Raw genomic sequence first — 20,767 nt, forward strand, 5'->3', positions numbered from 1 at the left:
TGAACATGATGAACAAAGTCGACGTTAACCCTGTGGCCGATCCTGAAGAGATTTGCTTAGACCAAATACTTCCCTGCTATTTTTAAAAAGGCATTTCAAGTTTGTGAAGTTGAATAGAAGCTTTTTTAAGCCCTAATTTCCCATATTGCTTAGCGTTCTATACACATGTCCTTCACCATGTCTGGATCGCTCTGACTTGAGCTGTGATCTCTTTCCTTGTGTGTTCTTTACCTATAGGGAGAACTAGACTTGGAAGTATCCAGTCCCTTTCTGATGGTAGGTGTTGGACCCTCTTCTCTTGATTGCTGTGGGAGATATTACTGCTCTGGGTTACAGTCTGGGGAGTCTTTGGGATAGGTGGTAATTAGCTGACAGGATAAACTTCCTTCTCAGTCTGCCATTGTTATTTGAGAAATGCTGTGTTAAGAAGATAGAAATTATTCTGGCTGTTCAGGGGGAGGCTGGCTCCTAGGGATTCTGTCTTTGGGGAGGAATTAAGACCTACTTTGAGACAAGAAGATGCCTTGGGAACCCAGAAATTTTTTAAAATTTGTGTTTGAGAAGGAAGCAGTAGACACACTGCAAAAAATGATTAAGAAGCAGGACTCCATGGCACCTTTCTGAAGCCTGTTTTTGTTATCTTCTGTTTTTGTTTTTGCTGTTGTTTTGTTGTTTTTGTTTTAGCTCTGTCAGACACGTCTGCCAAAAGCTATGCTCCAGAGCTGGGGAGGCCCAAGGGGGAGCACAGGGTGAGTTATATCGTACACTTGTGGGACAGTTTATAATTATAAAGGGCTGTGATGTATATGATCTTGCTGAATCTTCCCATGTCTTTGAGATAGGTAGAGTAGGTATTATTTTAACATCTTTTGTTGATAAGAAAACTGCATTTCTAAACATTAGCACTTGCCTGGGGGTCTTACAGCTAACAAATTGAGGAACTTGGACTCAAAATCTCTTGAGTCGTAGCGCATTTTACCTACCCATTATGCTCCTTTCCAAGATTGTACTTTGAAATTCTGATTATCACTGTGATATAGAATCTTGCTGAAGCTCATATTCCCATGAAGCACATTAAAAAATAGATTAATAAGGAAGAAAGCATGTTCTAAGGTCTAGGCAAAAAAACATGTCTAATTGGAGTCCCAAAGCGTGACTCTAATTATATGTAAGGGTTAGGGTTTCTGGCTTTTTTGACAAAGTGCTTCATTCCTTCTTGGATCCATCTTCTCCATCCTGTAATGCTCCAGTTCTCTTTCCTTCAGAAACTCGCAGCAAGACCATCCTCGTTCTTCTTTTTTTAAATTTCATTCACTGCCTTCTCCTACAAAATATTTCCCCCTCCGGGTTTGGGTTTGAGCTTGGTTTTGAGTGTGAGGTGAGCAGCTGGTACAGTGATGCTCTGACCCCTGACCTTCCTGGGATTCACATGTTGCCAATATTCCAGGATTACAGCAATGACTGGAGCCTCCATGACACCGTGCGGCGCCTCCGGAAAGGGAAGGTAAGGAGGACACTGCTTATGGGATTTGGGAAATGGGGCAACTTGTTCCCACAGGGAGGATTTCTTGACCTGTCTCTTCACTAGTTAAAGGAAGTGGTTTTCAGGAGCAAATGAACCTACAAAGGTCCAAAGTTGCCAGGGGTTAGTGTTGCTTTAGTGGGGCGGTGGGAAAAGAGTGATCAGTGAGAGGGGAATGTGCATCTAAGTGCATGAGCTTGCCTGTGTTTCGATCTGTCATCCTTTGCAAATTCATTTTTGTACATGGTGAGAGGTAAGAATTGATGCTAATTTTCCCCATATAGATGTCCAATTGTTCCAAAATTATTTTTTAAAAGAACTGTTTTCCATGGGTTTTTCTTGGTGTCTTTGTCAAAGATCAGTTGGCCATTGAAGTGTGGATCGATTTCTGGACTCTTTGTTTTTATTTTATCGACTTGTTTGTCTATTTTTATGCCAATACCATACCGTCTTGACTATGTGGCCTCCTAGTAAATCTTGAAATCAGGCAATATAAGTTCTTCAACTTTGTTCCCTTCCAAAGTTGTTTTGTCTATTCTACATTCTTTATATTTACATGTAGTTTTTAGTATCAGCTTGTCAGTGTTTACAAAAATGCTGCTAGGATTTTTATTGGGGTTGCATTAATCTAGCTCACTTTGGAGAGAATTCACATCATAGAAATTAATGGATTAAAATGAATTATAGATCTAAATGTAAGTAAACTCTTAAAACTTTCAGAAGAAAATATAGGGCACAAAAAACGTGAACCATAAATTTAAAAAAATATATTGTTCTTCAAAAGTTCTATTAAAAACATGTAATAACAACTACCACTGGGGGAAAAATTTTGTAAAACACATATTTTGTTGTTGTTAAGTGCTGTTGAGTCGGCTCTGATTCATGGCAATCCTGTATAGGGTTTCCAAGTGTCAGTTGGTGGATTTGAACTGCTGACCTCATGGTTTGAAGTCCTGTGCTTATCCTATAGCAGCACACTAGAAGTCCATACTAAAACACATACTAGGGAACTTCAGAAGTTCATGGAAAAATTTCATCTTTTAATTCCTTTTTCTTTTTATGAATTTTTGAAGCCCCCTCATATAGTGTAAAGAACTTTCATCTAGAATATATAAAGGAGCCCTGGAGGTACAAGAGTCAGGCACTTGGTTTAACTAACTGAAAGGCTAGCAGTTCAGAGCTACACAGCAGCTTTGTGGGAGAAAGACCTTGTGATCTGTTACCATACAGATGACAACCAAGAAACCCTATCCGAGTAGTTTTACTCAGTCACAATGACAATCCCAAATATATGAAGAACTCCTTACAAAATAATAGTGCAATAAAAATGTGCAAAAGATTTGAGCAGGTGCATCATAAAAGACAATATATGGATGACCAGTAACACGTGAAAAGATGTTCATTCTTTTTGTCATTGCTAAATGCTGTCAAGTCATTCCCACATACAGTGAGTGACCTTGGATAGGGTTTCCAAGGAATGGCTGGTGGGTTTGAAGCGCCACCTTGTGGTTTAAACTGACCTTGCAGTCCAGTGCTTATCCTTTAGTACCACACCAGGACTCCTTTCAACATCATTATTTATTTTAAAAATGTGAATTAGAACCATGAGATAAATGCTACTGTGTAGCCACTCCACTAGAAAAATTTCAAGACTTAGTGTATACCAAGTGTAGAGAGGATGTGGAAGAACTGGAACTCTCATGCATAGCTGGTGGGCATGCAAAAAAGTAAAACTACTTTTGGAAAATAGCTGACAGTTTCTTACCAAGTTAAACACACAGCCCTCAAAATTTCACTGATAGGCATTGCATTATTTATCAAGAAAAATAAAGACTATGTTCATACAAGGACTTATACACAAATGTTCATAGCAGCTTTTACTCTTAGTAGCTCCCAAAGTGGAAACAGTCCAATGTCTATCAGCAGGTAAATAGATAAATCAGTTTTGACATACCCCTACAGTGGAAAACTACACAGCAATAAAAGGCACAAACTGCTGATACTTATACAATACAGAGATTTCACCTCAGAAACATGCTGAGTGAAAGAAGGCACACATATTGTGTGATTCCATTTTTATGAAATTCTAGAAAATTCTAGAAAAGGCAAAACAGTGGTCCCCAGGGGTGGTGGGTGGTGATGGAGGTGGGAGGAAGGCATTGACTTCAGAGTGCACTAGGGGATTTTTGTTGTGATGAAAATATTCTTAATCCTGATTGTGGGGGTGTCTGTCAAAAGTTTACTGAACTGCACACTTAAAAAGAGGAGGCTTTATTGTATCTAAATTCTAATTCATTAAACCTCATCAGGATGAATTGACACAGTGGCTACAACAACAGATTCAAACATACCAACAATTATGAGGCTGGAGCAGGACCGGGAGGGGTTTCGTTCTGTTGTACAAAGGGTACTATGAGTCAGAACTGACTTGACAGCACCTACCAACAACTACAAACCTGAATTTTGAAAAAGATCAAGTGATCTTCCTACTTGTTGACTTTGACAAGACTGCATCAAGATGTTCCCATTTTCTAAGGAATAACGCTGAATTAGAGAGGGTGGAGTGGAAAGCTGTTATCCCATAGAGTAATAAAACCCAGAGCATAATGTCCTCAGGGACATTCCCTCTCAGTGTTGTCCGTTCTTCAGTGTCCAGTGGTAAATACAGGAAACGGTCTTATTACTTACCTACTAAGTTTTCTTACTCGGCCAGGTCTGTTCACTAGAAAGATTCCGCTCCTTACAAGACAAGTTGCAGCTCCTTGAAGAAGCAGTAAACATGCATGATGGAAATGTCATTACTGCAGTAAGTCGTTTGTTTAGTTGTGACTGTTTTCATTAGTTTCAGAAAAGCCAATCAAAATAGACTCTATGATTTTGAATCAATTATTAAGTAAAGATCCTGGATTTTTCTTCCTGAGATGCATTCTCAGCTGTGACTGTAACAGGGTTCAACTAGCAGGACATGCATTGTGTATGGAGCTTTGAACTATAACCAAGAAGCACTAGTTGGCTACTCTAGCTTTTAAAAATAATCTGAGGGAGGAGAGTTGTGTGTATCTCTCAGAATAAGGTGGCCACATATGCTGCCTCAGTGTCAGCATGGGATTGTAAATTTCCTAGAACCAGCTCAATGCCAGATTTCCATCACAGCACAGAAAAGTCTGTTATCCAGTTCCTGATCAGTTGCTGGCTTCATTTTTTTGACATCAGATGTGCAAGGCTGAGCTTTGTGTTGAAAGGAGGATAATTCATTCTTGATTGTCTTTTTCTGTAGGTTCTGATCTTCCTGAAGAGGACACTGAGCAAAGGTGAGCATGGCTTGAGGGAACTCTTCAGTCAGCCAGGTCTCTGCCACATGTGAAGGGAGATGGCAGTATAGCTTTGAGATCCAAATTCATTGTGTTAGATCTGCCTCAGAGTCAGCTGGGTGGCCTGAAACTTCAGAGCACACATCCCATCTCTGGCTAACTATGTAGTTTGGCTAACTATGCAGCCCCCTTTGTTTATTGGTAGACAAGTGGCTGTATGGGTTTGGGAAGTCAGAGTCTGTAACCAGTGCCTACTGTTTGGAGCGGTATCATCTCAGAGGCTGTTACCTGGGGCCATGGTGTGTTGATGGTTGGTTGAGCCATAGAAAACCATTGTTTGTTAGCTTCTTCTAGACATTGAGATAATGTTTGGCCTGTGTGTGGAGGAAAACCAGTTTCACACTCAAGTAATAGACTCTGCATGTTCTCCGCCTAACTTCTCCTTCCTGCCTGCCAGAGATCCTCTTCCGAGAGTTGGAGGTGCGACAGGTTGCCTTGAGACATCTCATTCACTTCCTTAAGGAAATAGGGGATCAAAAGCTGCTTTTAGACCTCTTCAGGTGAGAACTGACCTTATGGTTTATAGAGCTTTTTTGGTTCAAAGCACGCAGTGGGAATACAAGGAAATAGAAGATACTGACGTTTTTCTGGCAAAGCTTCAAAGACAGACTTTGAAATGTGGTGGCATGACTAAACAGTACGCAGCAGCTTGTTCTAAGGTGGCCTCACAGCACAGTGACTAAGAAGGAGGCTCTGGAAGCAAACACACCTGAGTTGAGTTCTGGTCCCACCACTTAGCCCATAGAGTGACCTTGAGTAACTTAGTCAATTTTCACATCTGTAGAAAAGAGACACTGACACCTACCCCACAGGGATTGTGAGAAAGATCAAATGAGTTCATGCATGCAAAGCACTTAGCAAAAAGCCTAGTGTGTAGTATTAATAAGCAACATTTATTACCTTTATTAACTGGTCACATGATGTCAGTGGAAAGGAAACGGGAAAGCAGAGGGAGAAAATATTGAGTTGGGCCCACAAAACTACGTAGGATTCCGGACAGAGAGGTCAGAGGCAGACATAGTTGCTGCTGGGAGTCAGGTCGGGGAAAGGCTCTCCTATCATTCCAGTCAGTGGGGACTGTTTGCTTATTTCCTGACCCTGGATTGCTAGACTGTTAGAGCTCTTTAGAGTGTGACATTCTTACTGTTTGACTGCCTTGGGTGAGTCAGCCTCTTCAAGAGTGAACACCAAAGTGTCTGTATGTGATGTCCTTTCTTCAATGTCAGGGGGAGGGTAGCGTCTCTCTTTAAGCTGGAGTGTCCCAAGGTAAGACTTCATTCAGTGTCTGCAGCACAGTGAGGAGCTGTGCCAGAGACTCAGCAGCTGGTCAGATGGTTATCCAGGATCTGCAAGAGAAGGCATGGGCATTGAGACAGGGTGTTTTCTTATGTGCCTCCCTCCCTCCTTTTCCAGTTACTGAGCCTTTATTCAGCATCATGTCTCGCCAGGCAGTGCTGTTCATAGTGCTGGGGCACTCCGAGTAAGGAGGAGCCAGAACACAGGAGTGAGTCCTTGTGTTCCAGGGTGATGAGACACAGTGTAGACTGCACAACAGAGTACAGTCCAGAAAGTCTGCATTGACAGAGATGACTGCTTTAGTTTTTCAGAGACTCCTGTGGGCTAGAGTAAGTTTGGTGGAGGCCCGGTGTCAGGCCTGCGTTATAACATTATTAGACCCTGCATTGCCTTCTTGTCCTTGATTTTCACTCAGTCAGAAATGATCAGCTGCTCTACCATGCTGGGTTGCTGGTGGTAGAAAGTATGAGAAGAGAAGGACTTAACCTTAATTATACAGGAAATGATTTTGAATTGTATTTCTCCTAGAGCACTCACCCAATTTTGTGAGGTTATACTGTCACACATAAATAGATAAAAATGCCCTGTTCCCTATGCTTCTCCTCAGGTTCCTAGATAGAACAGAAGAGCTTGCGGTAAGTGTGGCCTTTCTTTCAGTTGGGGACCTATTTTATACAAATTCAAGCCAAAACCCAGCCTCCAACCTCCTAAACAGACTGAACTGTTGCCTTTCCTCGTATCTTCATTATATTCAGAAGGAAGGGGCATCTGGGAAGTGTGACATCTTATTAGGAATGACAACATTCTTTGTTTAAGAGTCCCAAGGTGATGCAAATGGTTAAGTGCTCAGATACTATTGAAAAGGTTGGCTGTTTGAACCCACCCAGAGGTGCTTCAGAATGCAGGCATGGTGATCAGCTTCTGAAAGATCCCAGCCTTTGAAAACAGTATGAAGCAGTTCTGTCTGCTCACATTGGGTTACCATGAGTCAGAAGCAACTTGACAGCAATTAACAACAATGCTGTTGGTTTCTTTTTATATGTTCTTTTGATTGGTCTTATAAATAATTTCTTTTTAAGAGAAATGAATGGGTACTGGCCTGATCAATTTATTCTTTAGTTTCTAGTTCTAATTCTTGGATTGCAGAAGCTTTTGGGTACAGACTTCTATTACTAAAGAGAAGGTTACAAGCCGAGAGGGCTAAGAAACAAGATATAGGTCAAGAAGGAAGTTAGGTCAGCCTGGTAGCATACCCGATACACATTTGGACAAAGTGCTAAAGTTGATTTTTGGCAGATTTTTACCATCATAGAATGAACTCCTGAAATACTAGAGTAAAGCTGAAATTTTATCAGAACTTTATTGCATTACTCAAAAACTTCAGTGATATATTTTTAAAAATATTTTATTATGCTTTAGTGAAATATAGGCAGTTCATTTTCCATTTGATAGTTCATTGACAGATTGTTCCATGACTTTGATTAGCATCCCTGCAATGTGTGAGCACTCTCCTCATCTCCACCCGGGGTTCCCATGTCCATTGTCTCATTCCCCTGCGCCTCCCTTTGCTTTTGAGCAGGTGTTTCCCTTCTGGCTTCTTATAGTTGGCTGTTCTAAGGAGTACTTTCTTCTCCAGTGTTGTTGTTTTATCCATCTGTCTGTTGGCTGAAAAGCACTCTTGGAGAGTGACTTCAGTTCCAAGTCAGAAGGTTGTCTCAAAGCAGTAATCTCAGGGGTTCCTCCTGTCTCTGTCTGACCTGTATGGCCACTTTTTTCATTCACTACAATGAACGCCTATCATATTCCTGGCCAGAATAGTTGGTAGTGTAGCCAGGTACTATCTACTTTCGTATTCATTCATAGATTGTTTTTACTGATGTTGCAGGATTGTATATATTATAGAATTTACCATAATTGCCCATTATTCTTGTATACCTCTCTGTGTCTTCCTTTTGTCTTGGTCATGTTGTGCTTTGTTGTTGTTGTTAAGTGCCACTGAGTCGATTCTGACTCATAATGATCTGGTATAAGGTTTCCAAGGAGCAGCTAGTAAGTTTGAACTGCTGACCTGTGGTTCAAACTGACCTTGCAGTCCAGTGCTTTATCCCACACTTCACCCGTATTGTATATTTCTCTTCACCTGAATTAACATGTGCCTCCTGGACGTCACTTAACAACAACCATCCAGGTATTCTGATGTGGATAGCTTATCCCTGTAGGATAAGCACTGGACTGCTAACCACTTCAAACTCAGCAGCTGCTCCTTGGAAGCCTTAGACAGGGTCACTGTGAGCTGGACCTGACTTGATGGCACTTATCAACAACGCTGTCTAGATTAAGGCGCCCTGGTGGCACTGTAGGGTAAGTTTAGGGATGATAACCCATCAACAGCTCCACAGGAGAAAGATGAGGGTGTCTGCTCCTGTAAAGATTTACAGTCTCGGAAACCCCAAAACAGAAGCAGTTCTACTCTTTGGACCCTATATGGTCTATATATGGTCTACTCTAGGGTCTCTATGAGTTAGAATCCACTTGATGGTAGTGTTTTTCTTTGTTTGAATGGCTAATGATCATGAGCCTCTTTTCCTGTGTTTGTTAGTAACTTGAAAATCTTTGGTGAAGTATCTGTTCATGTCCTTTGCCTGTTTGGATTGTTTGTCTTTTTGTTATGAAGGTGTTGACGTTTTATATAAAGTTTAGAGATTAGACCCTTGTCAGATATATCATTGCCATTTTTTTTTTTCTTCCTTTTCCAGTCTGTTGGTTTACATGCTCTTTCGGGTAAAGTCTTTTGATGAGCTTAAGTACAAAAGAGCTTCAAAAAGATTTTCATTTCATTTCATTTTCCCATGAACTTTTGGAAGCCCCTTATACTTAATTTTTGGGAGGTCCCAGATATCTCTTTATAATCTTTTGCTGTGTGTGCATTTTTTATTATGTTTGATAGTCCATTTATGCTGTAACTTAAGGACCTATGTTTTGTCCTTATGTTTGTCCCTATGTTTTCTTCCATGAGCTTTATAGTTTTAGATTTAACATTGAGGTCTTTGATCCATTTTGAATTAACTTTGTGTCTGGAGTGATGTATGATCTTGTTTCATTTTTCCAAAGATGAATATCCAGTTTTGTGAGCACATTTTCTTAGACAGTCTCTTCCCCACTTTATGGACTTCAGTTCTTTGTGGAGATCCATTGCTCATAGATGGATGGATTTATTTCTGGATTCTCAGTTCTGCTCCTCTGGTCTATGTGTGTATTGTTGTATCAGGCTGTGTGGACTACTGTGGCTGTGTAGAAGATTCTGAGATCAAGAAGTGTGAGATCTCCTACTTTGGTCTTCTTCAATAGTAGTTTAGCTGTCTGGGACATCTTTCCTTTCCATGTGAAGCTGGATACCAGTTTTTACATTTTGTTAAGGTATGCTGTTGGAATTTGAATTAGGATTGCCTGATATCTACAGATTGCTTTGGATAGTATTGACGTTTTCACATCATTAAGTCTTCTTACCCATTCACAAAGTATGTTTTTATGTAGATCTCTTTATGTAATATCCATTTATGTAGATCTCTTCTGTTTTCTTGTAGTAGTGTTACGTTTTTTTCTTTAGATGTCTTTTACATCCCTAGATAGATTTATTCCTAAGTATATAAGGAGCCCTATTGGCACAATTGTATAAGCACTGGACTGCTAACTTCATGGTTGGCAGTTCAAACCCATCAGACACTTAATAGGAGAAAGATGAGGTTTTCTGTTCTTGTAAAGATTTATCACCTTGGAAACTCTATTCAGGGTCACTATGAGTCAGAATCAACTCAATGGTGTAGTGGGTTTGGTTTTTGTGGTATTTTATCCTTTTGGTGACTTGATTTATGATCTTGGTTTCTTGATTTATTTTTTAGTTCTCTTAGTTAGTATAGAGGGATCCAGCTGACTTTTGTTTGTTGATCTTGCTCCCTGCCCCTTTGCTGAACCCCTCTAACAGTTCCAGTCGCTCTCTTGTGGAATCTCTGGGATTTTCTATGTGTAGGAGCATATCCTCTATGAATAAGGATAATTTTACTTCTTCCTTACCAATTTGAATTCCTTTTATTTCCCTTTCTTGCTTTATTGTTTTTGCTAGGACATCCAGTAGAACACTAAAGTTGAGTGTTGATAAGAGTCATGTTTATCTGGTTCCCATTCTCGGGGGAATACGTCCAGTCTTTCTCTTTTGAGAGTAATGTTGGCTATTGGTTTGCATATATGTCCTTAATTATGTTTAGGAATTTCCATTCTAACCCCATTTTGTTGAGAGTTTTTGTCAGGAAAAGGTGTTGGATTTTATCAAATGCCTTTTCTGTATTGATTAAGATGATCATGTAGTTCTTTTCCTTTGTTTTATTTATGTGGTGAATTATGTTGATTGATTTTTCCAATTTTAAACCATCTTTGCATCCTACTTGATCATATGTAATTTTTTTGATGTGCTCTTGAATTCTGTTTGCTAGAATTTCATTAAGAATATTTGTGCCTGTGAAGTGACTTGCTTACAAGTTTTTAAGAGGGAGTTTAGTTTAAGAGTGTGTGGGGGAAGAAATAGTCGCTACTGAATAGTTTTCATCTTGTCAAGATGGGTCTGGTAAAAAGAGATGGGGATAAGATTCTTACGATTCAATAGTAATTGTTATCATGGCTAATTGTGACAGTCACCACTGTAAAGGTAGAAGTTTTGTAACAAAAAAGGAGGAGTAGTTAATCTTACAGTCCAGGAACAGAGGGCCTTAGGACCACCAAGGAAGAAGAACATGAGCAGAATGTGGGACCTTATCCAGAGAAGCAGCGACACCAGAGATGGGGGCATGGAGAAATAGAGCAGCTGAGGACTCTAGACTCATGGAAAGAGAGGGACTGGGTGCTGTTGGCCAGGAGGCAGGGTTGCAGTATGTGCTCTTTGGTTGTTTAAGTGATTGTATATTCACGGAGGAGATTGTAATCATTACAATGAAGCTATGAATGTAAAACCAGTGTTCTCCCATGTAAACTATCACTCAATTCACCATAAAAACTTAAAAAAAAAAGAATATTTGTGATTATGTTAATAAGGAATGTGGTTATTAAATGCTTTCAAGTCGGTTCTAATTCATAGTGACCCTGTATAGGGTTTGTGAGGCTTTAAATCTTCATGGGAGCAAAAAACATCATCTTTCTCCTGAGGAGTACCTGATGGGCTCAAACTGTAGACCTTGTGGTTTGCAGTCCAGTGCTTATTGTATTGAACCACCATACTCCCTAATAAGGGATGATGTTGTTAAAGTGCTGTCGAGTCAGTTCTGACTCATAGTGACTCTGCATATAGGGTTGTGGTGCTGTGTGGGCTAAGGCTCTGGACTACAAGCTTGGTTTAAACCACAAGGTCAGTGGTTCAAACTCACCAGCCGCTCCTTGGAAACCCTATACAGGGTCTTATGAATTGGAAACAACTTGACAGCATTTAACAACAACAACAGTTAGTGTTTCCAAGAAGCGACTGGTGGGTTTGAACCACCAGCCTTGAGATTCAAACCAACCTTGTGGTTGAGTGCTTATCCTACAGCACCACACCAGGATATTAGTCTGTAATTTTCTTTTTTAGTGTTGTTTTTGTCTGGCTTTGGTATTAGGGTTATGCTGGCTTCATAGAATGAATTGGAAAATATTCCTCCCTTCTCTGTGTTCTGGAATAGTTTGAGTCAAGTTGGTGTCATCTCTGTACATTTGGTAAAATTCTCCAGTGAAGCCATCTGGGCTAGAACTGTTTTGGTGCGGTGGTAGAGTTTTTTTAAATGGCTTCTTCAATTTCTTCTTTTTATGGGTTTGTTCAAATTTCCTATTTCAGTTTGTGTCAGAGTAGGTAGGTAGTGCATTTCTAGAAATTTGTCTATCTCGTCTATGTTTTCAAGTTTGTTGGAGTGCAGTTTTTCAGAATGTTCTGTTATGATCCTCGTTGTCTCGGTTGTCTCTGATGTAGTGTCACCCATGTCGTTTCTTATTTGGGGTAATTGAGTCTTTTTTTTTTTTTCCTTTTGTCAATTTGGACAGTGGTTTGTCAGTTTTATTGATCCTTTCAAATAACCAACTTTTTTGGTCTTGTTGATTCCTTCAATTCTTTTTATGATCTCTAATTTATTTCTGCTGTGATCTTTCTTATTTCCCCTTTTTCTGCTGACTGTAGACTCTTACTACTTCTTTTCTATTTGTTCGAGTTTTAGGGATAAGTTATTGTCATCAACCCTTTTTTGATGTGTGCATATATTGCTAATACATTTTCCTCTGAGCACTGATTTTGTGGTGTTCTAAAGATTTTGGTATGTTGTGTTTTCATTCTTGCTTGATTCTAGCAATTAAAAATTTTCTTCTACTACTCAATCATTTCTAAATAAGATGTTATTTATTAGGTTTCCATGTATTTCATAATTTTCCTTGTTCTTTCTATTGTTGATTCTAGTTTTATAGCACTGTAATTATGTTGTTGTTGTTGTTAAGTACCGTCGAGTCAATTCCAACCCATAGCGACCCTGTATAGGGTTTTCCAGTGTTTTTTTTTTTTTTTTAATCAAAGTTTGCTTTGTAGCCTAATATTGTGAGAGTTGTATGTATTTTGGAGCTCTGTTATTAGGTGTATAAATATGGTCTATTCTGGAGAATGACCCATATATGCTGGAGAAGAATGTGTACTCTGTTGCCTGTGGATGTTATGTTTTGTTTACATCTGTAAGGTCAAGTTGGTTGTATTATTTAGGTCTTCTGGATGTTTGTTGAGTTTCTTTCTAGTTGTTCGTCCATCCTTGAAAGTGGTGTGATAAAGTCTCCTAATACTAATGTTGTTGTTGTTGTTGTTGTTAGGTGCCGTCAAATCGATTCAGACTCATAGTGACCCTGTGTACAACAGAATAAAATACTGCCCCGTCCTGCACCATCCTCACAATTGTTTTTGTGTTTGAGTCTGTTGTTGTAGCCACTGTGGTAATCCCTCTTGTTGGGGATCTTTCTGTTTTTCACTGACAGCATAGTAAATAATGATTGTCCAATTCAAAAGACAATACCTGTCTATTTCAGTTCACTAATGCCTAAGATACTGTTCTTTGAGTTCCATTTCATTTTTGATAACTTCCAATTTCCTGGATTCCTATTTGATAAATTCCCTGTTCCAATTACTAATGGGTGTTTGCAACTATCTCTTCTCATTTTGAGTCACGCTTTGTCAGCTAATGAAGGTCCTGAGAGCTTGGGGCCATCCACATCCTTAAGAGACTCTACTTTGAGGAGGCAGCTTTTCCCCAGTTATATTTAGAATGCTTTCCAACCTAAGGGGCTCATCTTTGGCACTATAGTGACAGTGTTCTCTGCTGTTCATGGTGTCTTCAGTGGCTAATCCCTTCTTCCTAGTCTCTTCTTAATTTGGAAGTTCTGCTGAAACCTGTCCACCCTGGGTGAGCCTGCTGGTATTTGAAATATCGGTAGCATAGTTTCCCACATCACAGCAACCACAATATGACAAGCTGCCAGACAAATGGGAGCTACTATAATGCCGTAAATTTCTCTTTTCAATTTTGTGAGAGTTTTATGTATGTTGGAGTTCTTGTCATTAGGTATATAAATATTTATTGTGGTTGTGTCCTTCCATGTCTCTAATACTGTGTTTTGACTAAAAGTCTGTTTTACCAGAGATTATTACTGCCACTCCTAGTGATCCATTTTCAGGTTTGGTATTCTAGTGCAGACAGAACTTCTTGGCACCTCCAGTGGCAGGACGCTCGCTCTCATGTGGCGCTCCCCCACATTTGTGTTAGCAGAGTTACTGTTGTTAACCTTCTTTGCATAGCAAAATAGAACTTTGCATAGCAGACTAGAACTCCAAAATGAAATTTATGCTTAGGATTCAAGATATGAGAACATCTCAAAAGTCCTTAATTTTTACTAAAAACAATTGGCTGTCTGTAGCAATCATTTAAAAAAATTTTTTTCTTATATTTTTCATCTCCATAGGTTCAAACTTTAAGGAATTTTCTTGATACAGCATTCTTTACAAATTTGTTGATTTGAAGTTTGATTAGTGAGAATCAATGTGTTTTGGGTACCTTATTGTCCTCATATTCTTTATTGTGCTTGAATTGAAGATGATTGGTCATGGATGCTGGTAGATTTGAATTTGGAGTTTTCCAACCTTGTACACTTTGGAAATGGCAAAGCTGCTAGTCAGCTTTTAATTTATCCCCAAACTTCAGGGTAAAGCTAGGTGCTCTATCAACTTATTGTTGTTGTGTGTCATTGTTATGCTTCAGTATAGATCGGCTCTGTCCAATAGAACTCCCACGATGATGAGAACACTCTGTATTTCTGTTATCCAGTACAGCAGCCGCTAGCTACATGTAGCTATTGAGCACTTGAAGTGGAAGTGAAACTAAGGAACTGAATTTTTAATTTTATTTTATTTGATTAAATTTAAATAGCTATATATAGCTACTGGCTGCCATATTGAACAGCACAGTTTTTGATGAACCTATTAATATTTTGAATCATTCTTTGTACCCTATTCTCCCTGAAACCTTCATCCACTAATTCGTACCCAAAAGGAATCTCTAAAAATGAAAAATTTGGTTATTAAGCATGCAAAGTCTGCTTACTGAAATAAAATAGATCAAAGGCCTTCTGTGTTCTTTTGTAGCTATCCCATTATCGAGAGCACTTGAACATCCAGGACCCTGAGAAACGAAAAGAATTTCTTAAGACTTGCATTGGGTAAGTATGGGTTTGAGTATAAATTACCTATATACGGACAGAATGGAGACAATAAAAGAGGGTGGGTTGGATAGATGGTTCAAGAGAAAGGCTCATAATAAATTACAATGCACCATTAAAGGTTGTCTCATTCAGTGTCCCTAAACACTACTCTTCAAAGTGATTGTCTTTTTTTTTTTTTTTTATAAGGATGCATTTTGGTAAAATAGGTTATAATATTTTTTTTTTAATGACCTTATGTAGTAAAATTTAAAAGTTGACATTTTATGGTCTATGTGTGTGTTTTTCGGTGTTATTGGTCTTTGAGATATCAAAGTCCATTGACTATTGATCTAATGCAAATTTTTATCCAGAGTATAAACCTGTGAAAACCAGCCCTGTGTATTGTTCTTCCACTAATGTAAGCTCATTGTTCTTGGAAGTATCTCCTTTTATTATTTAACAACCTTCATTATTGGGAAGTGCTTCCGTATATTCAGCCGAAACGTCCTTCCTTATAGCTTTCATATACTCTCTGGATTGATGAAAAAGAGAAATCCAGTGTCTCTTCTCATGTCAGTATTTGAAGGAGCTATAGAGTCTACCTAGCAGATCTTGTTTCTTCAAGTTCAGTCATTCTTCATGTGACACACTTCCCAGACTTCATATATGAATATTTGTTTATGTCAGTTAAATCCTTAATTCTAATGTTACCAAATACTGAAATATATCATGTAGCCTCTGGTAAAAAAAGAGAAAAGTTAGAATAGCTATAGTTCCAGAAAGTAGAATAGGATAGTTCCAGAAAGTAACTGGAACCTGTTGTTTTCTCCCTTTAGCTCTTCTAAAAACTGGCTGTGGATTATACTTGTCTAAGATAGTAGAGTTGAATTTCAGAATTCTCCCTGGAATGAGTGAAACAGGGGAATAAGATGGCACATTCTAAAGTCTAGATCTGTGAACTGAAAGTTTATCATCTTACTTCTATTCCTGGGTTTACCCATTGACTTAACCATATGACTTGAAGCTAAGGCACTCTTTGTTCCTCAACTGCTTCATATGTGAAGACATGAAGCAGTGTTGAAGATGGGATCCTTAGCTCTGTGAAATTTTTGCCAATCAGTAACTGTCCCACCATGCCATATAATTTCATGTATCTATAATAAGGATGGCTAAGAAATATGAGTGTTCCTTATGGAGACTTCCTTCATAAGCACTTCACTGGGAGGTGGCTGATAGGCAATTGGGTAGCCTCATTCACTAGCTGTGTGACTCTGTCACCAAGCATTCAGCTCCCCAAAGGATATGTTCAGCCATGCCTCAGCAAAATCACTAATGACTACATGTATCTTATCAGCCTTCACATCCCTGGTAAATTGACAAAATCTTAAATGCAAAATCCAAGCCCAGGGTCTACTCTGGTTCCCACCCTCTCGCTCTGCCTTTCAAGGATGCTCTGAAGGTGAATTGAGATGAGATTTGTGCATCATCACAAAGCCTCTTAGGTTTTCAGTGATGATTTTGTGTAGTTGGTTGACTGTATTTCTTCTGGAGTAGAGAAAGCAGTACTAACCGTCCGGCCCTTTACCAGTTTGCCATTTTCAGCAGAAGATTCTGCACACATACAAGACCATTACACGCTTCTGGAACGTCAGATCATCATTGAGGTTAGACTCCTCACTTCTCTGTGTTTTGATTCAATGCCAGTGCTCAGAGCCATTCAGCATCTAGGGGACTTCTGTGCTTTGCCTGCCATTTCCCATGACAGTCTCTGACAGCTTGTCATTCTCCCTTTACACGATAGCTTCCTCTTCCTCCATTTTTCTCAAGCATTTGTTTCCTTCTTATCTGCTGTTAACCTGGGAGTATTTCCTCTTCACCCTAGGTCTCCTATGCCATAACCACTTCTCCAATCTTCATCCAACTGGATCCTCCATCATTTTATGGATTTTAAACTCCCTTTACCCTAATTGGAGCCCAGTTGATGCTGTGGGATAAGCATTGGACAGCTAACCACAGGGTTGGCAGTTCAAACCCACCAGTGGCTCTGTAGGAGAAACATGAGACTGTGTGCTCCCATAACGACTTAGCACCTTGGAACTCTCATAGGGCCACTGTGAGTCAAACTGATTCAATGGCAGTAGGGTTTTTTTTGTTGGTTTTGGAGCTTCCCGAATAGCTTTGGTGGCTATTCTAATATCCTTGATAGCTTGGCGGTTTGAACCCACCAGTAACTCTGCAGAAGAAAGATAAGGCAGTCTGCTTCTGTAAAAAAAAATTGACAATCTTAGGAACTCAATGGGACACTTCTACTCTGTCCTGTGGAGTCACTATGAATCAGAGTTGACTTGATGGCAGATGGAATTTGGGGGCTCTCCTAAGCAGTTTCTTTTTCCCTTTTTTGACTCTGTCCTTGGGAAGGAAAGAAAGCTGCTGTAATATTAAAAGTTTTCTTTAATATTAAATAATAAACTCTTGTCCTTTTATATGTCTCACTCCACCACAGGCAATTGATCGACAGCTAGAATCAGCAGGGCAGACTGAGATCTTCCGGAAGCACCCTCGAAAAGCTTCCATCCTCAACATGCCACTAGTGACAACGCTTTTCTACTCCTGCTTTTACCATTACACGGAGGCTGAGGTACAGGCAACATAGGAAGGAAAGTAAGACCCCTCAGACTCTCCTTGCACTGGAGGAAGACAGTTCACATCTGGTCCTCTGATGTTCTCTATGTCCACTGAGTACATACAGCTCTCATAACGCTGCCTGGAAGCTCTTCCGGCCCTCAGCTGGGCTCAGGCAAGAGGAGAAAGGAGGTTTCTTAGAGCATGTGTGTCTTCATGTGAGCTGGCATGCTAGTATAGCATATTCGGTCTCTGGCTACCCTAACATTCTCTGTTCAGAGGGGCAGAATTTCAGATGGATTGGCACAATGCAGAGAAGAAAATAAAATTTGGATTCGAAAAGAGGAGCAGCAGAATACCAGATAGCTATGAATAAGTTACATTTTGGGTGTTCTTGGTTTTTAGGAGCTTGGAGTTGATGCTCATGAGTGGACACTAAAGATCAGCAGAAAATTGGGGAAAGCACTGTATTTAATTAACTCAGTCCCCTTTTAGCTAGGCTGTGGTGATGCCTAATGATTAGACCCAGAGAAACCTTTATGCTCAATGAATGGCTGGGTTCAAATAGTTATAGTGTGAAACGTAGTGAATCTGGAGAGTGGGAAAGAAAACAGGAGATGGGGAGAGTCAGTAAGCCTAACATTCCTTCTCTGTACTATCATTCTAGGGGACATTCAGCAGTCCCGTCAACCTGAAGAAGACATTTAAGGTAGGTATCATTGCGTCAGCGTTTTGGTAAAGGTAGTTTAGGGTAACTACCTGGAGTGGCTGCTACCATGTAACTTTACACAGTAAGCACTCTCATACTCACGGCTCACAGCAGAAAGGAGTCAGCCTCCTGTGACAAACCAAAGATCTTGAATGGCCACAGCAGGGCTTGGGGTTGGGCTTGAGAATTAAGAGGTTCTTCATCACCTAAGAAGCTTATGATTTGAAAGGGCAGAATCAATACCAGGCAGTGTTTTTTGTCTATCTTTTTCAGAATTGTCAAGTACCTACATTTTCCATTTATTTCTACTTTGCTTAATTTCCCCTGCTGTCTGCATTCTAGATCCCAGACAAGCAGTACGTGCTAACAGCCCTGGCTGCTCGTGCCAAGCTCCGCTCCTGGCATGATGTCGATGCCCTGTTTACCACAAAGGTGGGTGCCCTGGAGCGGGTCCTTACTTCTTGTGCCTGGGGAGAAAGAAAAAGGTCGTCATACCATCCTTTCATCCAGTGGACTCATGGAAGTATCGTGTTCTTTTACTGGTTTACATTTTTCCTTCAGCTTTTTATATTTCAAGAGTTCAAACTTACAAAAAAGTTCAAAGAATAATACAATAAAACATCAACATGCTCTTTAGACAGCCCTCATAGCTCAGCAGTTAAGAGCTAGGATGCTAACTGAAAGGTCAGTAGTTCAAACCTACCCACTGACTTTCCTGGGGCAGAGACCTGGTGACCAGCTCCTATAAAGATTCCAGCCTAGGAAACCCTATGCATTCTACTGTCATCATACACGGTCACTACGAGTCATAATTGACTCAATGACACCTAATAACTACAACAATAGTCTCCTTAAGTTCTTGGATTTATTAGTATTTTTGTCATTGTTTTCTCTCAATGCACATGCGTATTCCTGCCCCACCATTACCAGTTTGAGAATGTTCTTATTTTCTTTCTTATTAACTAACTGTTGTTGCTGTTGCTGTTAAAGTGCCGTCGCGTGGGTTCCAACCCATAGCAACCCTGTATAGGATTTCCGAGGTGCAGCTGATGAGCTTGAACTGCTGACCTTGCGGATCAAACCAACTTTGCAGTCCAGCACATTAACCCACAGCGCCATACCAGGACTCCTAACTGTTGTTGTCAGGTGCCTCTGTATCACTGACCTTTTACTTTTCCAAGCATAATGTCTTTCTCCAGGGACTGATCCCGCCTAACAATGTGTCCAAAATGTGAGAGACCAAGTCTCACCATCCTCAATGCAAAGGAGCATTCTGGTTGCACTGATTCCAAGACAGATTTGTTTGTTCTTATGGCAGTCCATGAAACTTTAACTATCTTCTCCAACGTCATAATTCAAATGGATCAATTCTTCTCTAGTTTTCTTTTGTGGAGATAGAAACTACCCTGGCTTGGTCAAGTGCACCATAGGCCTCAACATAACATCTTTGCTCTTTAACATATTAAAGAGGTCTTTTCAGCTGATATGCCTAATGTAGTACGTCATTTGATTTCTTGATTGGTGGTCTTTGACAACTTTAATCTTTTCTCCATTTATGATTTTATTTATTGGTTCAGTTGTGAGGATTTCTTCCTTAGTTGAGGTGCAATTCATACTGAAGGCTGTAGTTTTTATATTTATCAGTAAGTATTTTAAGACCTCTTCTGCTTCCAGCAAGCAAAATTGTATCAACTGCCTATAACAGGTTGTTAATGAGTCTTCCTCCAATCCTGATGCCATGTCCAACTTCTTAGATTATTTGTTCAACACACTGATTGAATAAGTATAGTGAATAAACACAACTCTGGCACATACTTTTTAAAAATTTTAAACCACTTTAATATCTCTTTGTTTTGTTTGAATGACTGCCTCTTGGTTTCTGTACAGGTTCCTCACAAGCACAATGAAATGTTTTGGAATACTCATTCCTCACAATGTTATCCATACTTTGTTATGATCCACGCCCTTGGCGTAGTCAATAAAGCACAAGTAACCATCTTCCTGGAGTTCTTGTGTGATGCTATAGGATAAGCACTGGGCTGCCAACTATAATGTCTATGGTTCAGACTCACCAGGTGCTCCTTGGAAGCTCCTATACAGGGCTGCTATGAGTCAGAACTGACTCACAGCACTTAACAACAACATTCTCTATTTTTAGTCAGGACCTATCTGACGTCAGCAATGATATCCCTTCTTTCACTTTGTCTTCTGAAGCAGGCTTTCTCTCAGATCCTTATCGATGTAATGCTGTAAGCATTTTTTAATTATGTTCAGCAAAATTGTACTTGCCTGTGATATTAATGATATTGTTTGAAGATTTCTGCATTCTGTTGGCTCACTTTTCTTTTAAATGGGCGCAAATATGGACCTCTTCTAATAAGCTGGCCAGGTGTCTTGGCATGTTTTTTTTTGTTTTTTTTTTAAGGTTTTTATTGTGGATTGAGTGAAAGTTTACAGGGCACATCATCAGTTTCACATTCAACAATTCATATAACTTGTTTCATTACA

General features: G+C 39.7%; 1 protein-coding gene across 2 annotated transcripts in view; it reads left to right on the plus strand.

Moving 5' to 3' along the window:
* The window catches only part of VIPAS39 (VPS33B interacting protein, apical-basolateral polarity regulator, spe-39 homolog), a 40,817-nt gene that overhangs the window by 9,354 nt on the left and 10,696 nt on the right, over positions 1 to 20,767 (plus strand). Inside the window, exons 5-16 of one of the 2 annotated variants that reach the window (XM_006864766.1) lie at positions 238 to 276; positions 685 to 749; positions 1,448 to 1,504; positions 4,236 to 4,328; positions 4,800 to 4,833; positions 5,291 to 5,393; positions 6,797 to 6,824; positions 14,873 to 14,946; positions 16,517 to 16,592; positions 17,432 to 17,566; positions 18,218 to 18,259; positions 18,602 to 18,691. In XM_006864766.1, coding sequence (XP_006864828.1) covers positions 238 to 276; positions 685 to 749; positions 1,448 to 1,504; positions 4,236 to 4,328; positions 4,800 to 4,833; positions 5,291 to 5,393; positions 6,797 to 6,824; positions 14,873 to 14,946; positions 16,517 to 16,592; positions 17,432 to 17,566; positions 18,218 to 18,259; positions 18,602 to 18,691 — 836 coding nt within the window. The remainder of the gene's footprint in view (positions 1 to 237; positions 277 to 684; positions 750 to 1,447; positions 1,505 to 4,235; positions 4,329 to 4,799; positions 4,834 to 5,290; positions 5,394 to 6,796; positions 6,825 to 14,872; positions 14,947 to 16,516; positions 16,593 to 17,431; positions 17,567 to 18,217; positions 18,260 to 18,601; positions 18,692 to 20,767) is intronic. The other variant, XM_006864767.1, reaches the window with a different exon arrangement.

Source organism: Chrysochloris asiatica, unplaced genomic scaffold (genome assembly GCF_000296735.1).
Source record: "Chrysochloris asiatica unplaced genomic scaffold, ChrAsi1.0 scaffold00070, whole genome shotgun sequence".
Classification (NCBI taxonomy): domain Eukaryota; kingdom Metazoa; phylum Chordata; class Mammalia; order Afrosoricida; family Chrysochloridae; genus Chrysochloris; species Chrysochloris asiatica.